Source organism: Branchiostoma lanceolatum, chromosome 10, assembly GCF_035083965.1.
Source record: "Branchiostoma lanceolatum isolate klBraLanc5 chromosome 10, klBraLanc5.hap2, whole genome shotgun sequence".
NCBI lineage: Eukaryota > Metazoa > Chordata > Leptocardii > Amphioxiformes > Branchiostomatidae > Branchiostoma > Branchiostoma lanceolatum.
In genome coordinates, this window is record NC_089731.1 from 10,064,790 (window position 1) to 10,089,274 (window position 24,485).

At 39.4% G+C, this 24,485-nt stretch overlaps 1 protein-coding gene across 42 annotated transcripts in view; it reads right to left on the reverse strand.

Moving 5' to 3' along the window:
* LOC136444038 (zinc finger protein 773-like) overlaps window positions 1–24,485 on the reverse strand; it is a 52,820-nt gene that overhangs the window by 19,756 nt on the left and 8,579 nt on the right. For 8 of the 42 annotated variants that reach the window (XM_066441489.1, XM_066441451.1, XM_066441464.1 and 5 more), the window contains exons 4-5: window positions 23,878–24,339; window positions 23,338–23,574 (exon numbers count right to left, since the gene is read on the reverse strand). The exons of 5 other annotated variants lie outside the window; for them this stretch is intronic. In XM_066441489.1, coding sequence (XP_066297586.1) covers window positions 23,338–23,574; window positions 23,878–24,339 — 699 coding nt within the window. 29 more of the 42 variants (XM_066441459.1, XM_066441458.1, XM_066441475.1 and 26 more) reach the window with 28 other exon arrangements.

Genomic DNA, 24,485 nt, shown 5'->3' on the forward strand with positions numbered 1-24,485 from the left:
GACCCTCTTGCAAACTCGTTTGGCAAAGACCTCCTGTAAGCAAAATAAATGCTTTAACAGCAGCAGTCAAAGGCATGGCCTGAACTTAAACGTAACCAATACCCAGTTTAAGAGTAGTATTAACTGTTGTTGTATTGACTTCAGAAGCAAACTAGGCCCTGCAAAATGCACCTATCAATGCACAAACATGTAAGCAAGCACCTAACAGGAAGGCAGTTGCTTTAGATGGATGTTTATATGTTCATGTCTCAGAACATGTGCCCTTGACTAGTTCCCGCTTTTTGCACTGCTTTTTCCCTTTCCTTTGTGGTCCACCTAACATTGTACACTCTCTTGCACATCTGTTTAGCAAAGGTCTCCTGAAACAGAAATACCACAGACATCTAAAACATTCCTTTATACATGTACTTAGGGGTGCACTGGTACAGAAATAGAGCTGCATTCCCTCATTGCTAAATGTAGTGGAGATTTATGTCTTGCCCTTGAACATGAAGCTTCCTCGTTCACTGCTCATGTTTTCCCTCAACTTTTTCCTTGTGGTCCATCTTACATGGTAGAGCCTATTGCACAGTTGTTTAAGGAAGCCATCCTGGAAGTGGGAAAGGAAGGTGGTAATGTTGTGTTCAAAAAGGATAGACTTTTACCTATCTTTTGCACCAACTGTCCTGCTACCTCTTCGTCTGTTCCAACACTGCCATCCTAGCTTTAAGTTTTTTCTTAGCGAGCCACTTGCAATGGTGAACTCTGGCGTACAATCGTTTGCAGAAGAGCTCCTGAAAGTAAAGCACAGTCTAGATAAGAGCTAAAGCCCTCCACTGACATACCCTGGTATGCTGATATTTAACCCTGCCCTTCCTAACTGCCTGTGTTCACATCATGGGCCCACAGTGGGGTGAGGGTTAAGTAATAATAGTCCTAGAGATGCACCTATCAATGTACCCTGATCAACTGCCCGATTAGAAGTATTTCTTGCCTCTCTACTAGTCTTTGTTAGAAATTCCATGCATTATGCTGAGAACTTTCCCCTTTCTTTGTTGTCCTCCTAGCATTGTACACCCTCTTTCGCACCTGCAGAGCAAGAGCCTCCTGAAATACAAACCACACACTAGATCTATGTCTACAAACTTTGTTATGAATATGGCCAGTAACCTGATGGAAAGGAGGTTACTGTAGTTGGTTTGTGCTCTTTTTATCCATGAGCAAGTTTTACACAGGTACACAGACGTGGTGGGCAATGCACCTATCAATGTGCTATTAGTGGATTTACCCTACTGTTGACTTGCCTTACACATGTGTATCTCTAACTCTAAGTGTTCCCAGTGGAAAAGAAGTTTCTTTCTTGACTCTTCATTTTTTTCCTCAACTTTTTCTTTGCAAACCATCGTACATGGCAGAACCTCTTGGACAGTTGTTTGGTGAACTTTTCCTGGAGGTGGAAAAGGCAGGTACACAAAAGAAATCATTTCGTATTTCAGTCCAGCAGATTTTTAATGCTTTATGGCCCAGCAAACCTACAAACTTTCTTTGCATGTCTGTCCTTACAGATATCTCACATTTCCTATCAATGCACCTATCAATGTAGAACAGACAAATATTCAAAGTTCATGGCTGAATCTTCACCTATGCTACAAGTAAGATGTGAGATTGAAAGGTAAAGTCTTAGATGTCTGAGCCGCAACAAGACTTTTCTTTTTTCTCCACCTCACTTTGTTAACCCTTTGCTGTAGCTGCTTACAAAACAGGGACTGAAAAACAGATCATAAGAAGTTGCCAAGTGTACTATTACCTTTTATTGCTAATGCAAAAAAGCCATTCAGGTCGTGCAGATTATGCATGTTTGAACATCTAGCTGTCCATCTCCTGTACTTCTTGTATTTACGCAATATAAGCAAGAAAATTGGGGATATCTCATAATACCAGTTCTAAATGGGCCATAATATATTTGGATGCACCTATCAATAACCAAGGGAGGGGGGTTGCTTGTATTATCCAACATAATGAAACAGCACAACAGTTGAAACAATGAAGACATGTTCGATGCATGTTGGGATTTATGGATCTTCTCAGACTTTGTTCCTACAGCAGACATCCCTACAGCTATAGGAAACATTACTGTCGTGCCCCTGGTATCCCAGATGCCCCCTTTTCTTGAGTAACCAAGTGACATGCCTGACCCTATCTTGAACTTGCTTCATGAACTTCCCCTGAAAAGGTATGAATATTGGTACTTATGGCGAAGAAGTAAGTTTGGTTTCAGCTCTATGTGCAAGCAGCTTTCAAGAAGGAATGGATATTATAAGACGTACATACAATGCTATTTGATGCACCCATCAATGTCCATAGAAAAAATTGGTTCTTTTCTAAATCATCCCAAAAAGGCAATTGTGAAACCGCACGGTGGGAGCAAATATGAAAAACTATTCCCATACAATGTTGTGCCTTACGGATTGACTCGGACCCTACAACATTGGTCTGTACACTTAAATGCAGCATCATGTCCCTGGTACCCTAAATGGCCCCTTCTCTGGAGTAGCAGAACGACATGCTTCACCCTATCTCGAACTTGCTTCATGAATCTTTCCTGAAAAGGCATGAGCTTCAATTGGAATATAGCTTCTCCATCTGCTAGTACTTCTTGTTTTAAGTTACAAAGCAAGGGATGCACCTATCAATGTCCAGAGGAAAAAATGGCTTCTTTTCATATCATCTGACAGGGGCTGACAAACTGCAAAGAGTCAGTAACGATGAAAACTGTAACAGCACAATGTTGTGCTTCACGGATTGACCCGGTCCCTACAACATTCGTCTGTGCACTTAAATATAGCACCATGTCCCTGGTACCCTAAGTGGCCCCTTTCAGTGAGTAAACGACTGACATGCATCACCCTCTTTCGAACTTGCATCATGAACCTTCCCTGAAAAGGCAAGAATATAAATTGGAATAGGGAAGAGCTTTTCCATCTCCTAGTACATCTGGTCTTAAGCTAAGCATGTCCTCAACAAATATTTTGAGTACCCGTACTAGATGGACAACAACGTCTTTGGATGCACCTATCAATGTTTAGGGGAAAAATTGGCTTCTTTTTTTATACCATCCAACAGAGACTTTTGTCAAACTGCACAGTAGTAATGATAAAAACTGTTGCCACAATAATGTGGTGTACTTTATGGATTGATTCGAGCCTTCTTACAACATTCCTCTGTGCATTTAAACACAGCATCATGCCCCTGGTACCCTAAATGGCCCCTTTTGTTGAGTGAACGACTGACATGCTCCTTCCTCTTTCGAACTTGCAATATGAACCTTTCCTGAAAAGGCAAGAACATAAATTGGACTACGGTACAGCTTTTACATCTACTAGTACTTTTGGTCTTGCGCTGCAAAGCAAGTGCACAACGATTGTTTTGAATACCTGTACTGGATATGTCTTTGGATGCACCTATCAATGTCTATGGGAAAAGTTTGGGTTCTTTTTCATATGTGCACATTCATCTGTGCACTTAACCACAGTGTCATGTCCCTGGTACCCTAAATGGCCCCTTTTCTTGAGTAACCAACTGACATGCTTCACCCTATCTCGAACTTGCATCATGAACCTTTCCTGGAAAGGCAAGAACAAAAATTGGAATACAGCTTTTGCATCTTCTACTAGTACTAGTACTTTTTGTCTTGGGCTACCAAAGCTAGTACATAACGAATATTTTTGAATACCTGTACTGGATGTGTCTTTAGATGCACCTATCCATGGGAAAAGTTTGGGTTCTTTTTCATACCATCCAACAGATTTGCAAAGGCTTTTGTGACACTGCACAGTGGCAGTGACACCGAAAACTGTTTCTACACATTAGTGTGGTATTTTTAGCATTACAGAATTCGGATCCTACTACAGCATTCGTTGGTACACTTAAACGCAGCATCATGTCCCTGGTACCCTAAATGGCCCCTTTTCCTGAGCAACCAACTGACATGCTTCACCCTATCATGAAGTTGTCTCCTAAACCTCTCCTGAAAAGACATTAATTGGAATACTTTGTGACTTCAAGAAAGACTAGATAGATGATGCACGTATACAACAATTCCATATGACACATTTTGAATGTCAGTACTAGCTAGACAACAATGTTTTTGAATGCACCTATCAATGTCTAACTGCACTTCAATTCAAAACAAAAGATTTTTTTCAAACCCACAGCCTATCACGAAAGAGCACAGTGGCATCAACAACAAAACCTAGTTCCTACACAAACAGAAGAAACATGGTGTTTAACTTTAAGGAAGAATTCTGTTGTAGTTCCTACAGCATATGTCCCTACAAGTAAAGACACTGTCATGTCCCTGGTATCCTAAATGGCCCCGTTTCTTGACCAACCACCTCACATGCTTGATCCTTTGATGGAGTTGCTTGTAAAAGATCTCCTGAAAAAGCAGTAACATTGGTACACTTCTTGGACATAAAAATATGTTCGCTTCTGTTCTTAGCTGGGAGCAGGCTTCAAAGAGAGAATGGATATATGCTTTCACATTGCTTGTTTTTGGATAAGGCTACCAAAGTAAGACATCTTGAAACACTAGATAGAAAACATTGTCTTTTGATGCACCTATCAATGTCTCAGTGGAATGGCTCTTTGTAACACATCCTACTGAGAAACAGTGGCAGCAACAATGAAGTTTAATCCTACACAGAAATGTGTTGAATATTACTTTCTGGGCCTACAGCACGGATCTCTACACTTAAAGATAATGTTACTGTCATGCCCCTGGTACAAATCCCCTCTCCTCTCCAGTTTCCGTTTGACATGCGTGATTCTATCTTGAACTCCCTTTATAAACTTCATCTGAAAAGGTAGAAACATCAGTGCACTTTGGAGAGCACAGTCAGCAAATACCTGTGTACTAGATTGACAACAAGTGTCAATTGATGCACCTATCAATGTTTTCAGCAGTATAGAAAAGACAATTCCTTCCAACAATCCAAAAGCCAGTGGAAAAGTGTTGAAGTTTACTTCTGAGTCTTTCTGGGACGACAGCACGGATCCCTACACTTAAAGACAAGGTTACTGTCGTGTCCCTGGTATAAATCCCCTCTTTGCCCAAGTTTCCGCTTGACATGTGCAATTCTATCTTGAACCATCTTCATAAACCTTATCTGAAAAAGTAAAACATATCAGTGCACTCAGAAATCGAGTCAGTAAAAAACCTGTACTAGATTGACGACACTGTCAACTGATGCACCTATCAATGTTCCAGTGGAAAAGTGCACAGAAAGGTGTTTATGGAACTTTTTTGTTACTACAGCACGGCATCCTACAGATGAAGGGTTGGTCATGTCCCTTATATCCTAAATGACCCCTTTTCTTCAAAGCATCCCTGACGTTGTAGATCCGAGTCCTAACTTGTACGTCAAATTTCACCTGGAAGGGAACAAGCTGTCATCATTGGTACGGGTAGGTTTGGTTTGTTTCCAGTTCAAATAATGTTAAAGAAGCCTCAAGATGTTAGTTATGATGCACCCATCAATAGAATCCCTGTCTGTTTAAACACCAGCCATATTTGATTAAGGAATACATTACGCAACAAGATCCATCTTTAAGGACACTGCAACTGAAGATACTTGTCCCTGCTACCCTGAAACTTTGACTCTCAAGACTGTTCCCCTAGATCCTGTCATGACCCTTGTACCCTAAATGCCCCCTTTTCTTGAGCAACCACCTCACATGCTTGATCCTATCTTGAAGTTGCTTGATAAGCCTCTCCTGAAAAGGTACGAACATTGGTACTTTGGGACACAGAGGTAGGTTTGTTTCCAGTTTTGGATGTAAGCAAGAATTTAAAAAAGTATCTATGATGCACCTATCAATGGAGTAGACTGCAACTAATTAAAGAATTGGACTTTGGAGTCATTTCCTAAATATAAGATATGCTCAGCAACAGAACACTACAAGTAGAACTACATACAACACTACCATTATAGCTGGACAGATGCCTTCTGATCAATGGAGTCAATTCCTGATCAAGAATGAGAAAAATTCTTAAGCCCTGTCATGTCGTTCATACCGTAAATGCCCCCTTTTCTTGAGTAACCACCTCACATGCTGGATCCTTTGCTGAAGTTGCTTTAGAAACCTTCCCTGGAAAGTAAGTTATGAATATTGGTACTTCTATATGTTTGGGTTTTCAGACCTAAACGGAAGTAAGCTATGAAGAACATGTTAGTTACCTGTATGATGCACCTATCAATGGAGGATAGTTGTGACAAAAAGGAAGTCTGCATGTTTTGTCAGTTTAGGGTTTATCACTTCAAGTTTATTTCTGATTGTTACAGCAAAACTGTCTGAGGAATCGGATGCGTGTATCATCCTTCAGATACGAAGACTTGGTCTGACTAGTATACAATGTACTTATGTACTCAAAGATCTTTGATAAGATATATTGTTCGAATGATAAGTACTACAAGGTACTTTTTCCCCCGATGTGAGCTATGCTTTGTTCAGCAATTTCCACAGCCTTTTCTGCAATTGTATTAGGAATCCAGCCTGTAATGGAAGTAAACCTGGCTGAATTTATGTTAAATTCTATATGCTTTTGAATATTGCAAAATTCTTTATTCCCATGCACCTATCAATGCACTGCTGAACAGGAGAAGTGCACAAGGTCATTTGTTTCAAGTGTAGGCTGAAGATTCATGAGGCAGGCATGTAACCCTTAATTAGCTCAGTGGCTGAGCTCGTTGGAATTGCTTCAGCCTTCTTTTCTTTAAGATCCAGGTCACATGATTGATCCTATCCCTCAACTGCTTTAAAAATCTTTCCTGGAACATAAAAAAAATGCTTTGCTATGTGAACTGCTGCAAACAGTAGAGTCAATTTATTTGTCAACTTCAACATAGATCTTTAATATACCAGACAATGTTGATGCACCTATCTATGTGACAAACAGGGGACTTTCTTTCTACATTGGCCATTCCTGTGCTTTTTGTCTATTCCTCTTCTTGCCATAGTACCACCTCTCATGGCACAACCTGAGGCTAACCTGTTTGGTAAAGCCACTCTGGAAATAAAGAATGACACAGTCAAATACCAAGCCAGCTTACTTGAGTTTACACCAAGAAATTTGAAACTTGGCAGAATGAAATTTCGGATGCACCTATCAATGTGACCGTTACATGAAGGAACAACTGTACAAGCAATAGAACTGTTGTTACAAGAAGATCAAGGGCAAGGACTAATCAAATGTTTTGTGAGTTTAATCAGAGTCATTAGTAAGATTAAGAGTTGTAAACAAGTCGTTTTTTCTTCAAGAGCCACCGGTTATGTCTGATCCTTTGTCGTAGTTGGTTACGGAATCGATCCTGAAATGTACAGGTCGACAGATTCAAGACAATGCAGATCCTACGTGTTTATCAGTCAATTAACACTGTCATCAACAAAGTTAGTTGAGGGCACAGCATACTAATATAATGCACCTATCAATGCTGAGACTCTGAAGCAAACGCGGCACTTGTGAGTTGTGACTAGTGTCTTTAATCTGGTGCTACTTCCAAGACTTCTTAGCTTTCATCCTTGACTGGAATCTGATGTTACAACACCGCTTGCTAAGCCGTGATGTGAATGCCTTCTGCAAAGCAAACCATTAGAATTCATTAACTCAACTTTTATTTCAGAATTTCACGTACACAAGACTGCCAATGTGATTCTCTACAGATGCACCTATCAATGTTAACACTAAGAACAAGATGGTCTGTCAGCTTCTATCTGCTGTACCAGTCAAGATCTCCTTTCATCCCCCTTTGTTTACGTCGTTCGTGGAAGATGCGGTTGCTCACTTGTTTCTGGAATTTGCTCTATATGGGCCAAACAAAACGGGTCAGGGTTTTGAAGTATGAAAACCTGATAACAAGAAAAGCCCAAATCCTCTTAAGAAACCAGCACCACAAGCACTGCCTAGGCATGATCATGCTGTCCAGAACCCAACCTCGTCACCTTTTCAGTCTAATGTAAGCCTTTTTTAGAGAATCTCTGAACAAAGAGGTGTTAATCATTGTGGTACTATAACTTATACTATGAGCGCACCAGGCCTCTTGTTTCTGACCACCCATCGGTTGTGACAAATCCTGTTGCTTACTTGCTTCATAAATAAGCTCTGAAAGTAAGAGTTTTACATATGATAAACCTTGATACATTCAAATCGTAAGGACACTACATACAACTGACAGGTTGAGAATAATGGCATTAACTTTGATGCACCTATCAATGGTTTAGCTGGGGCAAGGTATTCAGAGATGAGATACCCACTCATTTGGCTTGTCCAACAAAAAAGTTATCTGGCCTTCTTAATTTTATTTGGTGGACAAGAGAGAGAGACACAGTGTTCACAAAAGACTTAGTGATTCCTCAAGTTGACCACACAGATCTATCGTCGTGTTTATCATGTCCTTGGTACTTTCGTCTTTCTGCCCTCCGCAAATGACACAGCCTGTTACTCAGTTGTATGGTGAACTTGCCCTGAAATTTAAGGTCAGCAGAATGTTTGAAAGATGCTACCACCACCACCCACTGTAAGTGTAACATTATTTGTTTAACAAGGACTTTTACCCTATGTTCACCTCAGTTATGGTCTTCCTGGGTGCTTTCTAAGGGGGCCTTCTGAATCTTTTGATCAAATGTTCAACTGACTGTACAATATCTTTTACCTGCAAAGATGGTTTAAGTTAAAACAATAATATTTTTAACTTTCAAATGCACCTGTCAATGTTCAAAACCATGAACAAAATTCACAATCTGTATGAGCAAACTGAACAGTGCTTTTATCATTTTGCAAGTCAAGATGTGCTCTGTATTCAGATCAGTTTGTCAACTGAATGATAATGTACACTGTTTCTACAGGCTCTCCTGGTGTATTAGGACTCCACTGACTTTCCCCTGGCCTTTTGTCTGATGAAGTGTCGCCTGTGTCGGATGCTCTGACTCATCCGCTGCACAAAGTGGCGCTGAAAGACACACAGATGCACAATACCGACAAGGGAAGAGCTTTGAGAGACAGACCAATCCATTAGAGCGGGGTATCCACGGACGTCTAAAAAAACACTAATCTGAATCTGCTGCCGTTCTATTGTTTAAGTATTTAAGTGGAATCAGCATAACAATAAAGCAAGAAAGTTTGAGTAAAGTAACATCAGTTACTGTGTGCTGAATTGAGTTGACCTTGCACAAAAATGATGCGTCACTCTGAGGATAACTCACACTTTAATTGTTTTAATCATAAAAGTAGGACTAGGAAACAAGGAAATTTGTCTACTGGCAAGGTTTGAAGACATATCAAATTTTTAAACAAACCAAACATAGAAGCCAAATCTCTCTCAGGCTATGCACCTACCAATGCTACTTGACTGAGAATGGTCCTAAGTACAACCACAACCCTTGTGTAACATAACTTTAAACCAACCACAACGTTCCATCCCTTTTAAAGAAAAAGGTAATTTCTCGAAGATTTTTCCTAGTCTGGTACCTTCAGTGACGGAGAAACATGCTTACTTGTCACTAAATTTGTCCCTCCACCTGGTCATCCTTATTTTTTGGCTAACCTTTTTAATGAATTGCCTCTGAAAAACACAGACGAAATAAATTATAATAGCTTTACATAGAAGGTTTCCGAAACTTAGGGAGATTAATGCACCTATCAATATAACCACTGGAGAGGGGTCTTTCAAACATTATTGTGAAGTCCAAGTCCTGTGCTTATGGCATATACTTCTTTGTCACATATCTTTTCCACCGGATGCACTTACTTAATTGTTGTGTAAACTTGCTCTGGAATGGGATAAAGACAAAAGCTGCATCAATACAACAAAACTACAATTTTTGTTGACAACATCTGTTTTCTGCATGTATTCCTTCAAGGCACCAAAAAACCTTAAAATTATCCCCTTTTCCATGAACCCCCCCAGATAATGTTTTATCCCTCTCACAGAATCAGGGTATTTCTTTAACATCTTTCCTGGTCAGGTACCGTCTGCGACGGAGGAACATGCTTACTTGGGCAGAAAACTTGCTCTGGAATGAGACCACAGATAACATTAGCCTCTTAAGCTAACAGACAGTATGGTTTTACCTTTCTGAAAACCACGTTTAGAAGTAGAGTGTTTATTTCTTATTGTTTGACTTAGTGAAATGATAAAAAAATTCCCTTTAAGATGCACCTATCAATGTCAAACCAATGTGTTTATTCTATCAAATGAAATTGCAGTTATACCAGTTACAAATGAATAAGTTGAACCTGAATGCTTTTTTTCATATTTGCAAAATTATCAAAGCATATTCAGTGGCCAAAGGCTAGCTATTCTTGTCTATACCGCTGATGACACTAGAAGTCGTCTCTCACATGGTACCTTTGTCGATACCGTTTATTTTTCAAACACTTGCTTAACCTTTTGGTGAACATGCTCTGTAACAGAAGATGAAGATTATACATAAGAACTTAAAAGTGCTGTCTTTTCCCCCCACCCAAAGACAACTACCATCAGCAGCAAATGATGCACCTATCAATGCTTCCACACTGAGATTTCAACCATGCCTGCCACCTATAGTCACTAACTCCCCTCAGGGTTAGTATAATGTTTCTTGTAGTACCGGCTGTTTGCCAATGTCTTAGACAATCTCTTTGTGAACTGAGTCTGCAAAAATAAAAATGTCAAAAATGAACCTTTGGTTGAAGCACAGTCTTAACATATGCCAAAAGGTTTCTAATGACAACATTAAGTTCTCTTGATAGGTGCACTAGAAGTTGTGCTGTCTTTTCCCCCCAAGCAAAGAAAACTATTAACACCCGCCATTGATGCACCTATCAATGCTTACGCACTTAGTTTTAAACTATGCCTGCTACCCCCAGTCACTAACGCCTTTTTGGGTTTATACAGCGTCTCTCGTAGTATCGTCTATTTTGTAAGGCCTTGGTCAATCTCCTTGTGAACTGAGCCTGCAACAATAAAAATGTCAAATGAAGCTTTGATTGAAGCACAGTTAAACATGGGCCAAAAGACTTTTAAAAACAACAAAAGTGCTCTTTATAGGTGCACTAGAAGCTGTCTTTCCCCAAGCAAAGAAAACTACAACCTCCTGCTATTGATGCACCTATCAATGCTTCCATGCAGAGATTTCAACCACGTCTACCACCTTAGCCACTAACTCCCTTTTGGGTTCATACAGTGTTTCTCGTAGTATCGTCTGTTTTGTAACGCCTTAGACAATCTCCCTGTGAACTGGGTCTGCAAAAATACAAATGTCAAATGAACCTTTGGTTGAAGCAGTTAAACATGGGCCAAAAGACTTTTAAAAACAACAAAAGTGCTCTTTATAGGTGCACTAGAAGCTGTCTTTTTCCCCAAGCAAAGAAAACTACAACCTCCTGCTATTGATGCACCTATCAATGCTTCCATACAGAGATTTCAACCACCTTAGCCACTAACTCCCCTTCGGGTTTCTACAGTGTTTCTTGTAGTATCGTCTGTTTTGTAAGGCCCTGGTCAATCTCCTTGTGAACTGACTCTGCAAGAAATACAAATGAAGCAGAGCTTTTTAGTGACAACAAAATACTCCCTGTCGGATGAAAGGATAAAAGCTTGAAAAGTATCTTTCAAGGATCATTTGAACCAAGGAAAAAAATGACCATTTCCTAAGTCTGCCAGTTTTTTCCACTTAAGTGCACCTACCAATGCTACCCGTGGGGGAAGGAGTTGCTTTAAGCCTACCAAAATAAAGTCTGACAAACAGACCTATGAAATACATGTATCACCCCCATGTTAATTTCTACAAGTACTAAATTGTACATTTTTCTTTCTGAGAAGTAATATGTACAAGTTTTTCTGGTACACTTAGGTTCGGGAGTGCCATACTAGTAAGTGATCCACAATTTCCATCAGATTCTCATTACGGTACATCATGCTTCCTCTTCCTGAGCTACATGCTGCTGTCGACTGTCTCTGAATCTTTTCCGTACATACCGCATACGTCGGCTCAGTACAAACGAGAACTTACTCTGAAAGGACGAGAAAACTTCAAATGAAATTTGTGACCACGAGCAACCTCTTGGACCTCAGACTTACATTGCGTACACGTTTCCAGAACAGTTTCAGTATGAACATTGCAACAAGGCCCTATAGGGACACAAGGCTGCACTGTTAACAACATGTTTAACGATTGTGTTTCAAATGGTAGCGTCTACGCCGCACACTTTTGCTCAGTTTCTTTGTGAAGGCACTCTGGAAGAAAATAAGAACAAGATAACTTCTAGATTTCCTTTAAAAATTTAAGATTGTCAAACAAGACACACATGAATGAAGACTTCAGCAGTTGCCAATGCACCTGTCAATGTTACCTCTGAGCAATACTCTGATATCCTTAACCTTCAGCAGGAAAAGGTAGCCTTTAGGCACCTAATTTGTATTGGTTATAGGGTTGGGCAGTAGGGGAAGGTTAAAGCTGGAGAACATGAAAAATTGATCCCATATAACTACACATGGAGCTGTGTTTCTACCTTTTTCGATGATTAAAAAAAAAGTTGAACCCAAAGTTGACATAAGGTAAAGTATGGTTTTAAAGTCTCGTGTTCCAACTGTTAAACTATGCATAAGACATGCCTCTAAAGGCATGAGAAAGGAAACCCACCCAAATACTGTCAAGTCTAAGTCTGATGCACCTATCAATGTCAACTGGTGTGCAAGTTAAAAGTACTACTCTACACAAGATTGGATGGGCTAGGTCTACTAGCTCTCTCAGTAGCCCCACTCCTAGCGGTTGTGCTTTAGGTAGTACCTCCTACGCTGCAAGGATTTGGTCAGTTTTTGCGTAAAAGAACTCTGGAAAAAGAAAAGTTCATTAACTGATTTATCTTTGGAAAGAAAGTTTGTCCAACCATGATTGTTTTTTGCACTGTCTATCTCTCTACACTTTCTGTAGCTCTGCACAAAAGTCAACAAGAAACACAGACTCGCAAATACACAAAGATACGTTGTATTCAGTACTGGGACAAGTTACACACACATGAACTTAAAATCTTTTCTTTCTGGAGGGTTTGTATTTGTCACTCCATCGTCTGAATCTGATGGTTTGGCTCAGCTTCAGAACAAAATCCCGCTGCAACAGAAGCAAATACATGTGCCTCTCATTACGGGCAGGGGGGAAATAGCTTCAACATCATGTCATAATCTAAAAAAATATGTCTTGGTTTTGCCAAATCGAGATGAAAACATGGATACTCTTCTTCAGAAAGGATGATTAAATCCACGATTGTACAACTTTTGTGATGAGAGTTTAGAAAAAGCTGTTTTTTGCAGCACAACATAGAACATGTACTAGAGTCAGTCACATTGATGCACCTACCAATGTCAACATTCTTATGGATATATAGGATTAAGTCATGGCGGACCGTAGCGAATGGAGGAAGAGGGCTGACTTAGTCCGGGCAACCCGCCCGACATGATGATGATGATGAAGTATGAAAATAGTGCACTATTCTGCCTTACAAGATGTTGTATGTTGTAATATTACATATTTTGAAAATAAAAATGTGACGAAGTATAAAAGGAAAATATTGTATTGATTCCTCCAGTTACAAATCCACTGACAGTGTTCATGGCGATGATATACAAATGACCTGACATCTAACCTGACTCTAAAATAACAGTCAATAAATTGTATTGATCTTTAAATCGTCCTAACATGTATATTTATGGCTATTTAAACTCGTCATTCCTGTCCGACGGTTTATTCTTGATGCCACGCACACAAGCTTGCAATTATTTTATAGTTCAAGGACATTTTAGATCAAATTGAACTGTGACCTGTATTTTGTATAACTAGTGGAACCTACAATTGTTACTGTCAGAACAATTCAGGATATCCAGTAGGATATCCTGCCAGTCTGCATATTTTGAATAAAGTTATAGTTATAACAATACTAAGATGTAAGGCCTGGAAATGTCTGTAAATCCTACAACTTGAAATATCTACTCTTTGCAACAACTGTTCCGAATTTTTTCTTTGCTCTCCACCTTCTTTGGCTCACATTCTTGGACAAGTTCTTGACAAAATCCTGTAACACATGTAATATAACAAAATTTTGAAGGAAAACGCTATAGAAAATCTAAAAGCTTTGTTAAAAATCGACCTGGTCCTTTATAGCATCTAATCTTCTACCATTTGGTTGATGCAATTTGACAAGTCATGACAGTGACAAATTTCCACTGAGATTATCCCTATTTTTGCCGGTAGTGTCATAATGGTGCCAATCCCAGGCTCTTTCTCTTTTGTCTCCACTTCTTCTGTCTGATGCTTTTGCTGACCTGGGTTACGAAACTTCTCTGAAACCACACAAAAGAGCAATGCACCTATCAATACCAACCCAACAGCCAGCAAATGTTACTTGTCCCATCTATATCTAGCAAGTAGTGTAATAAAAGTGCATGTAATTTGGCAGAAGTGAAGCGTGGCTTCTACACTTTACAGCTTTATCATTTCACAAGCACACTTACTTTTTCTTTAGCCTAGTAGGGGCACTTGCGTAATTTCTTAGTCAACCTGTAACGGCTATCTCTGATGGACTGACTCAGTGTCCTCGTAAAAGGGGCCTGTGGATGCAAATTGAGACAATTTCAGGAGTTTGTATTTCCTGCCTTTGAATATATTAAAGCGGATAAGTTACTATAAAGAGGCCAGATTTGAGTTAACATGTACATGAACATACAAAAATTGTTGACGATTTTGAAGGAGTATCCGATCGACACTAAACATTACACTGATCTTTTTTGCTGTTCCTTTTAATCTGGAAATTTATGCACCTAATCAAACAACCTGTGTTATTCTGCATGTAGATGGAGTACATCTTTACTGACTAACCACACAGTTCATTAAGGTGAGATAAGAACTAATCTGTGACATATCAGTCAGATCACTGCCCTTCACAAGAGTTAGAGTATCTTGTGTCTTGCAAGGTTACCCATTATCCAAAGAGGGACTCGGACAGACTGCCTCTTCCATCCTTCCCCTTCCTGATACTCATTTTCCTCAAGTTACGCACTCGCTGGCTAATATCAGCCATTAAGAGCAAATGTCTGTAAGGATCAAACAATGGTGGCAGGGGTCAAAAAATCGATTCGGCTCATATTTTGCACAGTGATAGTACTTGGCCCACTATCCCTCAAAATAGCTTTCTTTTTGCTCAACTTCGATTGTTGCCATGGCAACGGGCCAAACAAGTTTTGGGGCCATTTTCCCTGATTTGGGTATGTCAAAAACATGAAAATTGGCTCATTTTAGGACATGATTACGAGCAGGTGCTTAGATTCAACGGGAAAACAAAAACTGGGCTAAAAAGAGCAACTATTCAGCTTTACTAGAATAGCTCGGAAGTTTTTAGAAATTCAAGTTGAAGTGCTTGGGCAACCTCAAAACAATACAGTGTTTGTAGCTTGTGAAAAAAGGTAATTTTGTCCCAACTTTGAAACGCTGTAAGTCCAAAGATGGTGTTTTGTTTTGCTTCAAATTTACATCATATATACAACCAAGTAGTAGCTATCAGGTACTAGTTTTCATATTTTGGTATCTTATTTGGTTGTAACGTAACTGTCCTCACAGGTAGGTCATTTTTCATGTTTGACGAAAAATATGATGTTGGGCCATATTTAAAGCCCAATATATGAGAAAGTAAAAAAGGGATCTGGTTTAAATTCATGTCAAAGGTAACCCTATGCATGTTCTATCAAATGAATGGTTGCAAAGGTTGGTGTCTTATTTCGTTGCTGTGTACTTGTCCCTAAAAGTAGGCCATATTTTCGACATATGCAGAAATCAACATTTTTGGCTAACTTTGAAGCCCTGAAAAAGTCAAAGTAGGATGTTTTTACAATTCAATCCTTTTTCAAATGTACCCCTGTGTGTTGTCTATCAAATGAATGCCTGCAAAGATTGGTGTCTTGTTTCGTTTCCGTGGACTTGTCCCTAAAAGTAGGCCATATTTTCGACATATGCGGAAATCAACATTTTTGGATACTTTGAAGCCCTGAAGATGTCAAAGTAGGATGTTTTTTTCAATTCAATCTCTTTTCACATGTTCCCCTGTGTGTTGTCTATCATCTGAATGCCTGCAAAGGTTGGTGTCTTGATTCGTTGCTGTGTACTTGTCCCTAAAAGTAGGCCATATTTTCAACATATGCGGAAACCAACATTTTTGACTAACTTTGAAGCCCTGAAAAAGTCAAAGTAGGATGTTTTTTCAATTCAATCTTTTGTGAGATGTTTCCCTGTGTGTTGTCTATCAAATGAATGCCTGCAAAGTTGGTGTCCTGTTTCGTTGCTGTGTATTTGTCTCTAAAAGTAGGCCATATTTTCGACATATGCAGAAATCAACATTTTTGGCTAACTTTGAAGCCCTGAAAAAGTCAAAGTAGGATGTTTTTACAATTCAATCCTTTTTCAAATGTACCCCTGTGTGTTGTCTATCATCTGAATGCCTGCAAAGATTGGTGTCTTGTTTCGTTTCCGTGGACTTGTCCCTAAAAGTAGGCCATATTTTCGACATATGCGGAAATCAACATTTTTGGATACTTTGAAGCCCTGAAGATGTCAAAGTAGGATGTTTTTTTCAATTCAATCTCTTTTCACATGTTCCCCTGTGTGTTGTCTATCATCTGAATGCCTGCAAAGGTTGGTGTCTTGATTCGTTGCTGTGTACTTGTCCCTAAAAGTAGGCCATATTTTCAACATATGCGGAAACCAACATTTTTGACTAACTTTGAAGCCCTGAAAAAGTCAAAGTAGGATGTTTTTTCAATTCAATCTTTTGTGAGATGTTTCCCTGTGTGTTGTCTATCAAATGAATGCCTGCAAAGTTGGTGTCCTGTTTTGTTGCTGTGTATTTGTCTCTAAAAGTAGGCTATATTTTCGACATATGCAGAAATCAACATTTTTGGCTAACTTTGAAGCCCTGAAAAAGTCAAAGTAGGATGTTTTTACAATTCAATCCTTTTTCAAATGTACCCCTGTGTGTTGTCTATCATCTGAATGCCTGCAAAGTTGGTGTCCTGTTTCGTTGCTGTGTATTTGTCTCTAAAAGTAGGCCATATTTTCGACATTTGCGGAAACCAACATTTTTGGCTAACTTTGAAGCCCTGAAAAAGTCAAAGTAGGATGTTTTTTTCAATTCAATCCTTTTTAAAATGTACCCCTGTGTGTTGTCTATCAAATGAATGCCTGCAAAGATTGGTGTCTTGTTTCGTTTCCGTGGACTTGTCTCTAAAAGTAGGCCATATTTTCGACATATGCAGAAATCAACATTTTTGGCTAACTTTGAAGCCCTGAAAAAGTCAAAGTAGGATGTTTTTACAATTCAATCCTTTTTCAAATGTTTCCCTGTGTGTTGTCTATCAACTGAATGCATGCAAAGGTTGGTGTCTTGATTCGTTGCTGTGTACTTGTCCCTAAAAGTAGGCCATATTTTCAACATATGCGGAAACCAACATTTTTGACTAACTTTGAAGCCCTGAAAAAGTCAAAGTAGGATGTTTTTTCAATTCAATCTTTTGTGAGATGTTTCCCTGTGTGTTGTCTATCAAATGAATGCCTGCAAAGTTGGTGTCCTGTTTCGTTGCTGTGTATTTGTCTCTAAAAGTAGGCTATATTTTCGACATATGCAGAAATCAACATTTTTGGCTAACTTTGAAGCCCTGAAAAAGTCAAAGTAGGATGTTTTTACAATTCAATCCTTTTTCAAATGTACCCCTGTGTGTTGTCTATCATCTGAATGCCTGCAAAGTTGGTGTCCTGTTTCGTTGCTGTGTATTTGTCTCTAAAAGTAGGCCATATTTTCGACATATGCGGAAACCAACATTTTTGGCTAACTTTGAAGCCCTGAAAAAGTCAAAGTAGGATGTTTTTTTCAATTCAATCCTTTTTCAAATGTACCCCTGTGTGTTGTCTATCAAATGAATGCCTGCAAAGATTGGTGTCTTGTTTCGTTTCCGTGGACTTGTCCCTAAAAGTAGGCCATATTTTCGACATATGCTGAAATCAACATTTTTGGATACTTTGAAGCCCTGAAGATGTCAAAGTAGGATGTTTTTTCAATTCAATCTCTTTTCACATGTTTCCCTGTGTGTTGTCTATCAACTGAATGCATGCAAAGGTTGGTGTCTTGATTCGTTGCTGTGTACTTGTCCCTAAAAGTATGCCATATTTTCAACATATGCGGAAACCAACATTTTTGGCCAAATTTGAAGCCCTGAAAAAGTCAAAGTAGGATGTTTTTTCAATTCAATCCTTTTTCAAATGTACCCCTGTGTGTTGTCTATCAAATGAATGCCTGCAAAGGTTGGTGTCTTGATTCGTTGCTGTGTACTTGTCCCTAAAAGTAGGCCATATTTTCGACATATGCAGAAATCAACATTTTTGGCTAACTTTGAAGCCCTGAAAAAGTCAAAGTAGGATGTTTTTTCAATTCAATCTTTTGTGAGATGTTTCCCTGTGTATGGTCTATCATCTGAATGCCTGCAAAGTTGGTGTCCTGTTTCGTTGCTGTGTATTTGTTTCTAAAAGTAGGCCATATTTTCGACATTTGCGGAAATCAACATTTTTGGCTAACTTTGAAGCCCTGAAGATGTCAAAGTAGGATGTTTTTTCAATTCAATCTTTTATCAGAAGTACCCCGGTGTATTGTCTATGAAATGAATGCTTGCAAAGGTTTTTGTCTTGCTTTGCTGCCGTGGGCTTGTCCCTAAAAGTAGGCCATACTTTGCAAATTCAGAAACTAGTGTTTTTTTACTATGTTTCAGAAAGGATGCTTAGAAAATGTCAAAGTAGGATATCTTTTAAAAAGATAGCCAGAAGAAAAACACTAGTTTCTGTATATATGCAAAGTATGGCCTACTTTTAGGGACAATTCCACGGCAACAAAGCAAGACATAAACCTTTGCAAGCATTCATTTCATAGACAATACACAGGGGTTCTTCTGATAAAAGATTGAATTGAAAAAACATCCTACTTTGACATCTTCAGGGCTTCAAACATAGCCCAAAATGTCAATTTCCACACATGCCCAAAATATTGCCCACTTTTAGGGACAAGTACACAGCAACGAAACAAGACACCAACATTTGCAGGCATTCAGTTGATAGACAACACACAGGGAAACATCTCACAAAAGATTGAATTGAAAAAACATCCTATTTTGACTTTTTCAGGGCTTCAAAGTTAGCCAAAATGTTGATTTCCGCATATGTCGAAAATATGGCCTACTTTTAGGGACAAGTCCACAGAAACGAAACAAGACACCAATCTTTGCAGGCATTCAATTGATAGACAACACACAGGGGTACATTTGAAAAAGGATTGAATTGAAAAAAACATCCTACTTTGACTTTTTCAGGGCTTCAAAGTTAGCCAAAAATGTTGATTTCTGCATATGTCGAAAATATGGCCTACTTTTAGGGACAAGTACACAGCAACGAATCAAGACACCAACCTTTGCATGCATTCAGATGATAGACAACACACAGGGGAACATGTGAAAAGAGATTGAATTGAAAAAACATCCTACTTTGACATCTTCAGGGCTTCAAAGTATCCAAAAATGTTGATTTCCGCATATGTCGAAAATATGGCCTACTTTTAGGGACAAGTCCACGGAAACGAAACAAGACACCAATCTTTGCAGGCATTCATTTGATAGACAACACACAGGGGTACGTTTGAAAAAGGATTGAATTGTAAAAACATCCTACTTTGACTTTTTCAGGGCTTCAAAGTTAGCCAAAAATGTTGATTTCTGCATATGTCGAAAATATGGCCTACTTTTAGGGACAAGTACACAGCAACGAAATAAGACACCAACCTTTGCAACCATTCATTTGATAGAACATGCATAGGGTTACCTTTGACATGAATTTAAACCAGATCCCTTTTTTACTTTCTCATATATTGGGCTTTAAATATGGCCCAACATCATATTTTTCGTCAAGCATTAAAAATGACCTACTTCTGAGGACAGTTACGTTACAACCAAATAAGATACCAAAATATGAAAACTAGTACCTGATAGCTACTACTTGGTTGTATATATGATGTAAATTTGAAGCAAAACAAAACACCATCTTTGGACTTACAGCGTTTCAAAGTTGGGACAAAATTACCTTTTTTCACAAGCTACAAACACTGTATTGTTTTGAGGTTGCCCAAGCACTTCAACTTGAATTTCTAAAAACTTCCGAGCTATTCTAGTAAAGCTGAATAGTTGCTCTTTTTAGCCCAGTTTTTGTTTTCCCGTTGAATCTAAGCACCTGCTCGTAATCATGTCCTAAAATGAGCCAATTTTCATGTTTTTGACATACCCAAATCAGGGAAAATGGCCCCAAAACTTGTTTGGCCCGTTGCCATGGCAACAATCGAAGTTGAGCAAAAAGAAAGCTATTTTGAGGGATAGTGGGCCAAGTACTATCACTGTGCAAAATATGAGCCGAATCGATTTTTTGACCCCTGCCACCATTGTTTGATCCTTACAGACATTTGCTCTTAAGTCGCTCTGGAATGGAGATCATGAAATTTTCCAGTTAACTGAGGTGTCTAATTTTGCAACAAAATTAAGTCTTTTTGCAGTTGTTTGATTAAGATACACCAGGCTATCTTTTGCACGAGGAAACTACGCCCTTAGGTCAGGTATGGTATCTTCTTCCTCTTCCTGATGTTGCGCACACGCTGACTAAGAACACTCAGGAATTCACTCTGGAACGGGAATCAGGAAATCTTTCAGAGAACTTCTCTACAGACAACATTTCTTACCACAAGAACAGAGTTTATTGGGTGAGGGGTGAAAAACATCATGCATTGTACCTTGAGAGATTTAATAATTTTACATTTGATATCAAATGGGCACTAAACCTAACTGAGAATGCAAAACAAGGACATTTTCAAAAATCATTCCGGTCCAATGCAAACTTTTAATACGACTCCTGTAACTGACAACTTTCTTACAGCGAAGCTTGCACAAATGTGGCAAATACCTCATGGACCTCATTTGCAAATATTTGACTTACTTCATTTCGTACTCCTACAAAATCAACAGATATGTATCCAATTGTACACAGAATACTGATTATCTACTTCTGTGATTATCTACTTTTGATGTACAGCTGAAAACATAGTATATATACCCTTGCTAGTGTTCTATTGGACAGATGGTGTAGTACTTATAGTCTAGGGCTTGATATCTCCTAATACTGACCTCTGAATAATAAAGCTAATTTTCCTTTGTTACTATGCGGAACAGGGCATCAACTTGCCTAACGTTGACTACATCAACTACATAAAGGGCCTATCAGTTTGGGTTTCGTTTGCATCTAGTCTTCTAACTAAAGAGGGTGAATTTCTTGGCTGTTTTCCACCAGAACTTCGAGCTAATCTCTGCCAGAAAGTGGAGCGATTTGGGAACCCTGATCTCTCTTTCCGCCTCCAGTTCCGGATGGACTGGCTCAATTGGAATGTGAATTTGCTCTGAAAGGAACCGAAGACAGCAGAGAATTACAAGCTATTCTACCAGGATATCCACAGAGATGTCATTGGAACTACCTGCAATTTGTTGCACAAACACTGGTAGTCTCTCATGTCTTAAATGTCCAGACTAAAAAAATGCAAAGTTAGCTACTAAGTAGACAATTTGAAAGATTTGTTCTGGATCTTTACTTTTATTTTACTTAAACATTAAAGCTGGCTTCAAGATCAACACTTTAAGGCCAGGATACTGCATCAGTCCGTGTTAGGTCCACACTTTAATAGAACCGTGGTCAAAAACTCAACAAAGCCCTACTTATCACAATCCACAATCCTATGTTCATGCTGCCCTAAGTTGGTTATATCAATAATATTGTTTTCCTTTAAGTTAAAGCTCATGAGGACCAATTGACCAACAATTGACTAGCTCTTGAGCCAATAGAACAGTACTGTATAGGGTGTTATCATCAGTTGGGCCCCAGTAGTATCAACCAAGTCGACAATAGTATGTATGAAACTACCTGATCTATAACTATTGTAGGTGCAATTAGTTGATGCAGATTCTCGAAAGAAATCAAACCTGACATGAAAGCACTAAAATGTTGCTCAGGCTGCAAACCTACACAGCTATGGCATGGTTTATAAGTGCCTATCAGAATAAACCCTGAGGAAGAATCGACAGGCTGGCTTGTTTGTCAAACCGTTTCCCATAATACCATATGTGTAACATCATTTCCATATCACTGATGTTGACACACATATTTCACCTCCCAACTCTAAGGGAAGACTTTACACTGTAAGTGTTAAGGCAAGAACAGCTTCACTTCCCAAGGATATGAAAAGACAAAACCATATCCCAAGTTCGTATCATGCTTATCATAACCAGTCGTCATGCAAACATTTCCATACAATCTCCAGTCACTCTCAGCAACCTTGTTCTTTACCTTACTAATGTTAACCTTACCTTTGTGGCCATCCTTTTCTCTCTCTACACCAATCGTTGTCCTCGTTGCTCACATTCAACAACCAGCCATCCATTTGATGGCCTCCAATGTCTGGGCATACCAAACATGTAACTGACATCTTTAAATTTTTATTTAGTAGAAATATGATAACATCTTGCCACAATGGGTATTTATAAGGATATTTAAGTATCTATGATTTCTTTTTGACATTCAACCCAGAAATTTTGTCACATCAGAATATAGTATGGAGAGGCTACTGCTTATTGTGTTGTGTTAGATGTGTGTTATGCCCAGACAAAGAGAGTTTGAAACACCCTTCCTTCAAAAACACAAGGACTGAAGCCAATATTGGAGAGTTTCAACATTCTACGCTTATTCTGGAACATCTGTGAAACAGCACTTTGAAATGAACCCTGGCCAAATGTCAAAATAAAGATTTCTTGTCACACAATGTTGTAATGACACTGTGGATTTTTGCAGTGCAGTATGTTTGTACTGCTCCCTCAGGGTTCACATTGATAGGTGCATAAACGGGACAGGGCTGAAGCATCTTTGGAAAGCAGGTACGAAGGACTAAAAACTATAGACAGTCATTTGAAAATTGTTGGTTTGTTTCATCTCAATTTAAAAGTACACCGCTGTAGTGTAGTCTATACCAACATTGCCGGTACATTACAAAAGTTGTCATAATGTTTGCAAATTTGCCTTTCAAAAACAAATTACTTCCTGGATATGAAACATCTGTTGCAGCACTAACAACTTGTGAAATCTAAGTTTTATTGTGTTATTCTGGCTTTCCAAAGAGGTTCCAGCCACTTACAAAAAAATCCTTGCTACACTTACCCATGGGGTTGCTCCCTTGCCTTGTAACCACGGATACGCTGTTGTCATGGCTTCCCCTATTCTGGCATAATCTTGTCTTGATAAGTTTGGCTTCATGCGCGAGTAGAATTTGGCACACTCCCGGACAATGTGAGTTCTGTACATGTGGAGGTTTCCACTTCGTGCTGCGTGTCTCAACTGGGTGTCTTCTGAGTTAGCAAAGTCCGGGAGGGGCAGAGGTGTCGGGAGTTCTCTCATCTACAAAACACATTACAGTAGTTTCTTCACATGGGTCTCTTAGAAATCAAAGCGTAACAAACACAATCTGATAGAAAACATTTTCATTTTGAATCTGATAAACAATTCTTAATTAGAACATCTTTTGCTGGCAAGTTACGACAATAGTACAAAATAAAACAACAGTAAAGTACTAGACTAGTTATAAGCACACAGGAGTCGGGACTGCTAATACATATATTCCAGTATTAAACACAAACAACTTTAAACCAGTAAAGTAATCCACTTGTTTGTGACACACAAAGACTACAGACTGCCTCTTACCGGTGCTTTGAAGCAGGCCACAGGTCTAGGCTGCTGTGTCTGCTGTGATGTGGATGGGAATGCTACTCTGGAGGTGGGCCTGTCCTGCCCTGGGCCCAGCTGTGGTCTGCTGAGGGAGACTGTGTTGATTATTCTGGGCTGTGGATTGTGCTGACCCATCCCAGCGTTCACCTGTCCCTGGGCGAGATGCTGGGGGCTGCTCTGCATTGTCGTCCGAACCGGAGTGCCCGTGGGTATCCTGGACGTCGCCGGGGACTTCACTGAAACAATCTCAATTTCCGGCCCAGGTTTGCTGACTGTTGCTGAAGGCATTGGCCGGGTGCCTGGCGAGCGGACGGAGTGGCTGGTCCCCGCGACGGAGTGGCTGGTCCCCGCAACGGATTGTCTGATGGAGATTGTTCTATCCTCCTCCAGGGAGACTGTCTCCATCATCCTGGGGCCTGCACTCGTGATGGGTAAACTCTGTGGAGAAAACCCCGGGACAACAGTCTTGGAATGGATGACAGAAAGAAGGTTTCCTTACAGTTTAGGAAATGAAAAATATCAAAACTGAAAATCTATTTCATTCCACAACTAAGCTTTTTTTTATTTCATTTCATTCTGCAGAG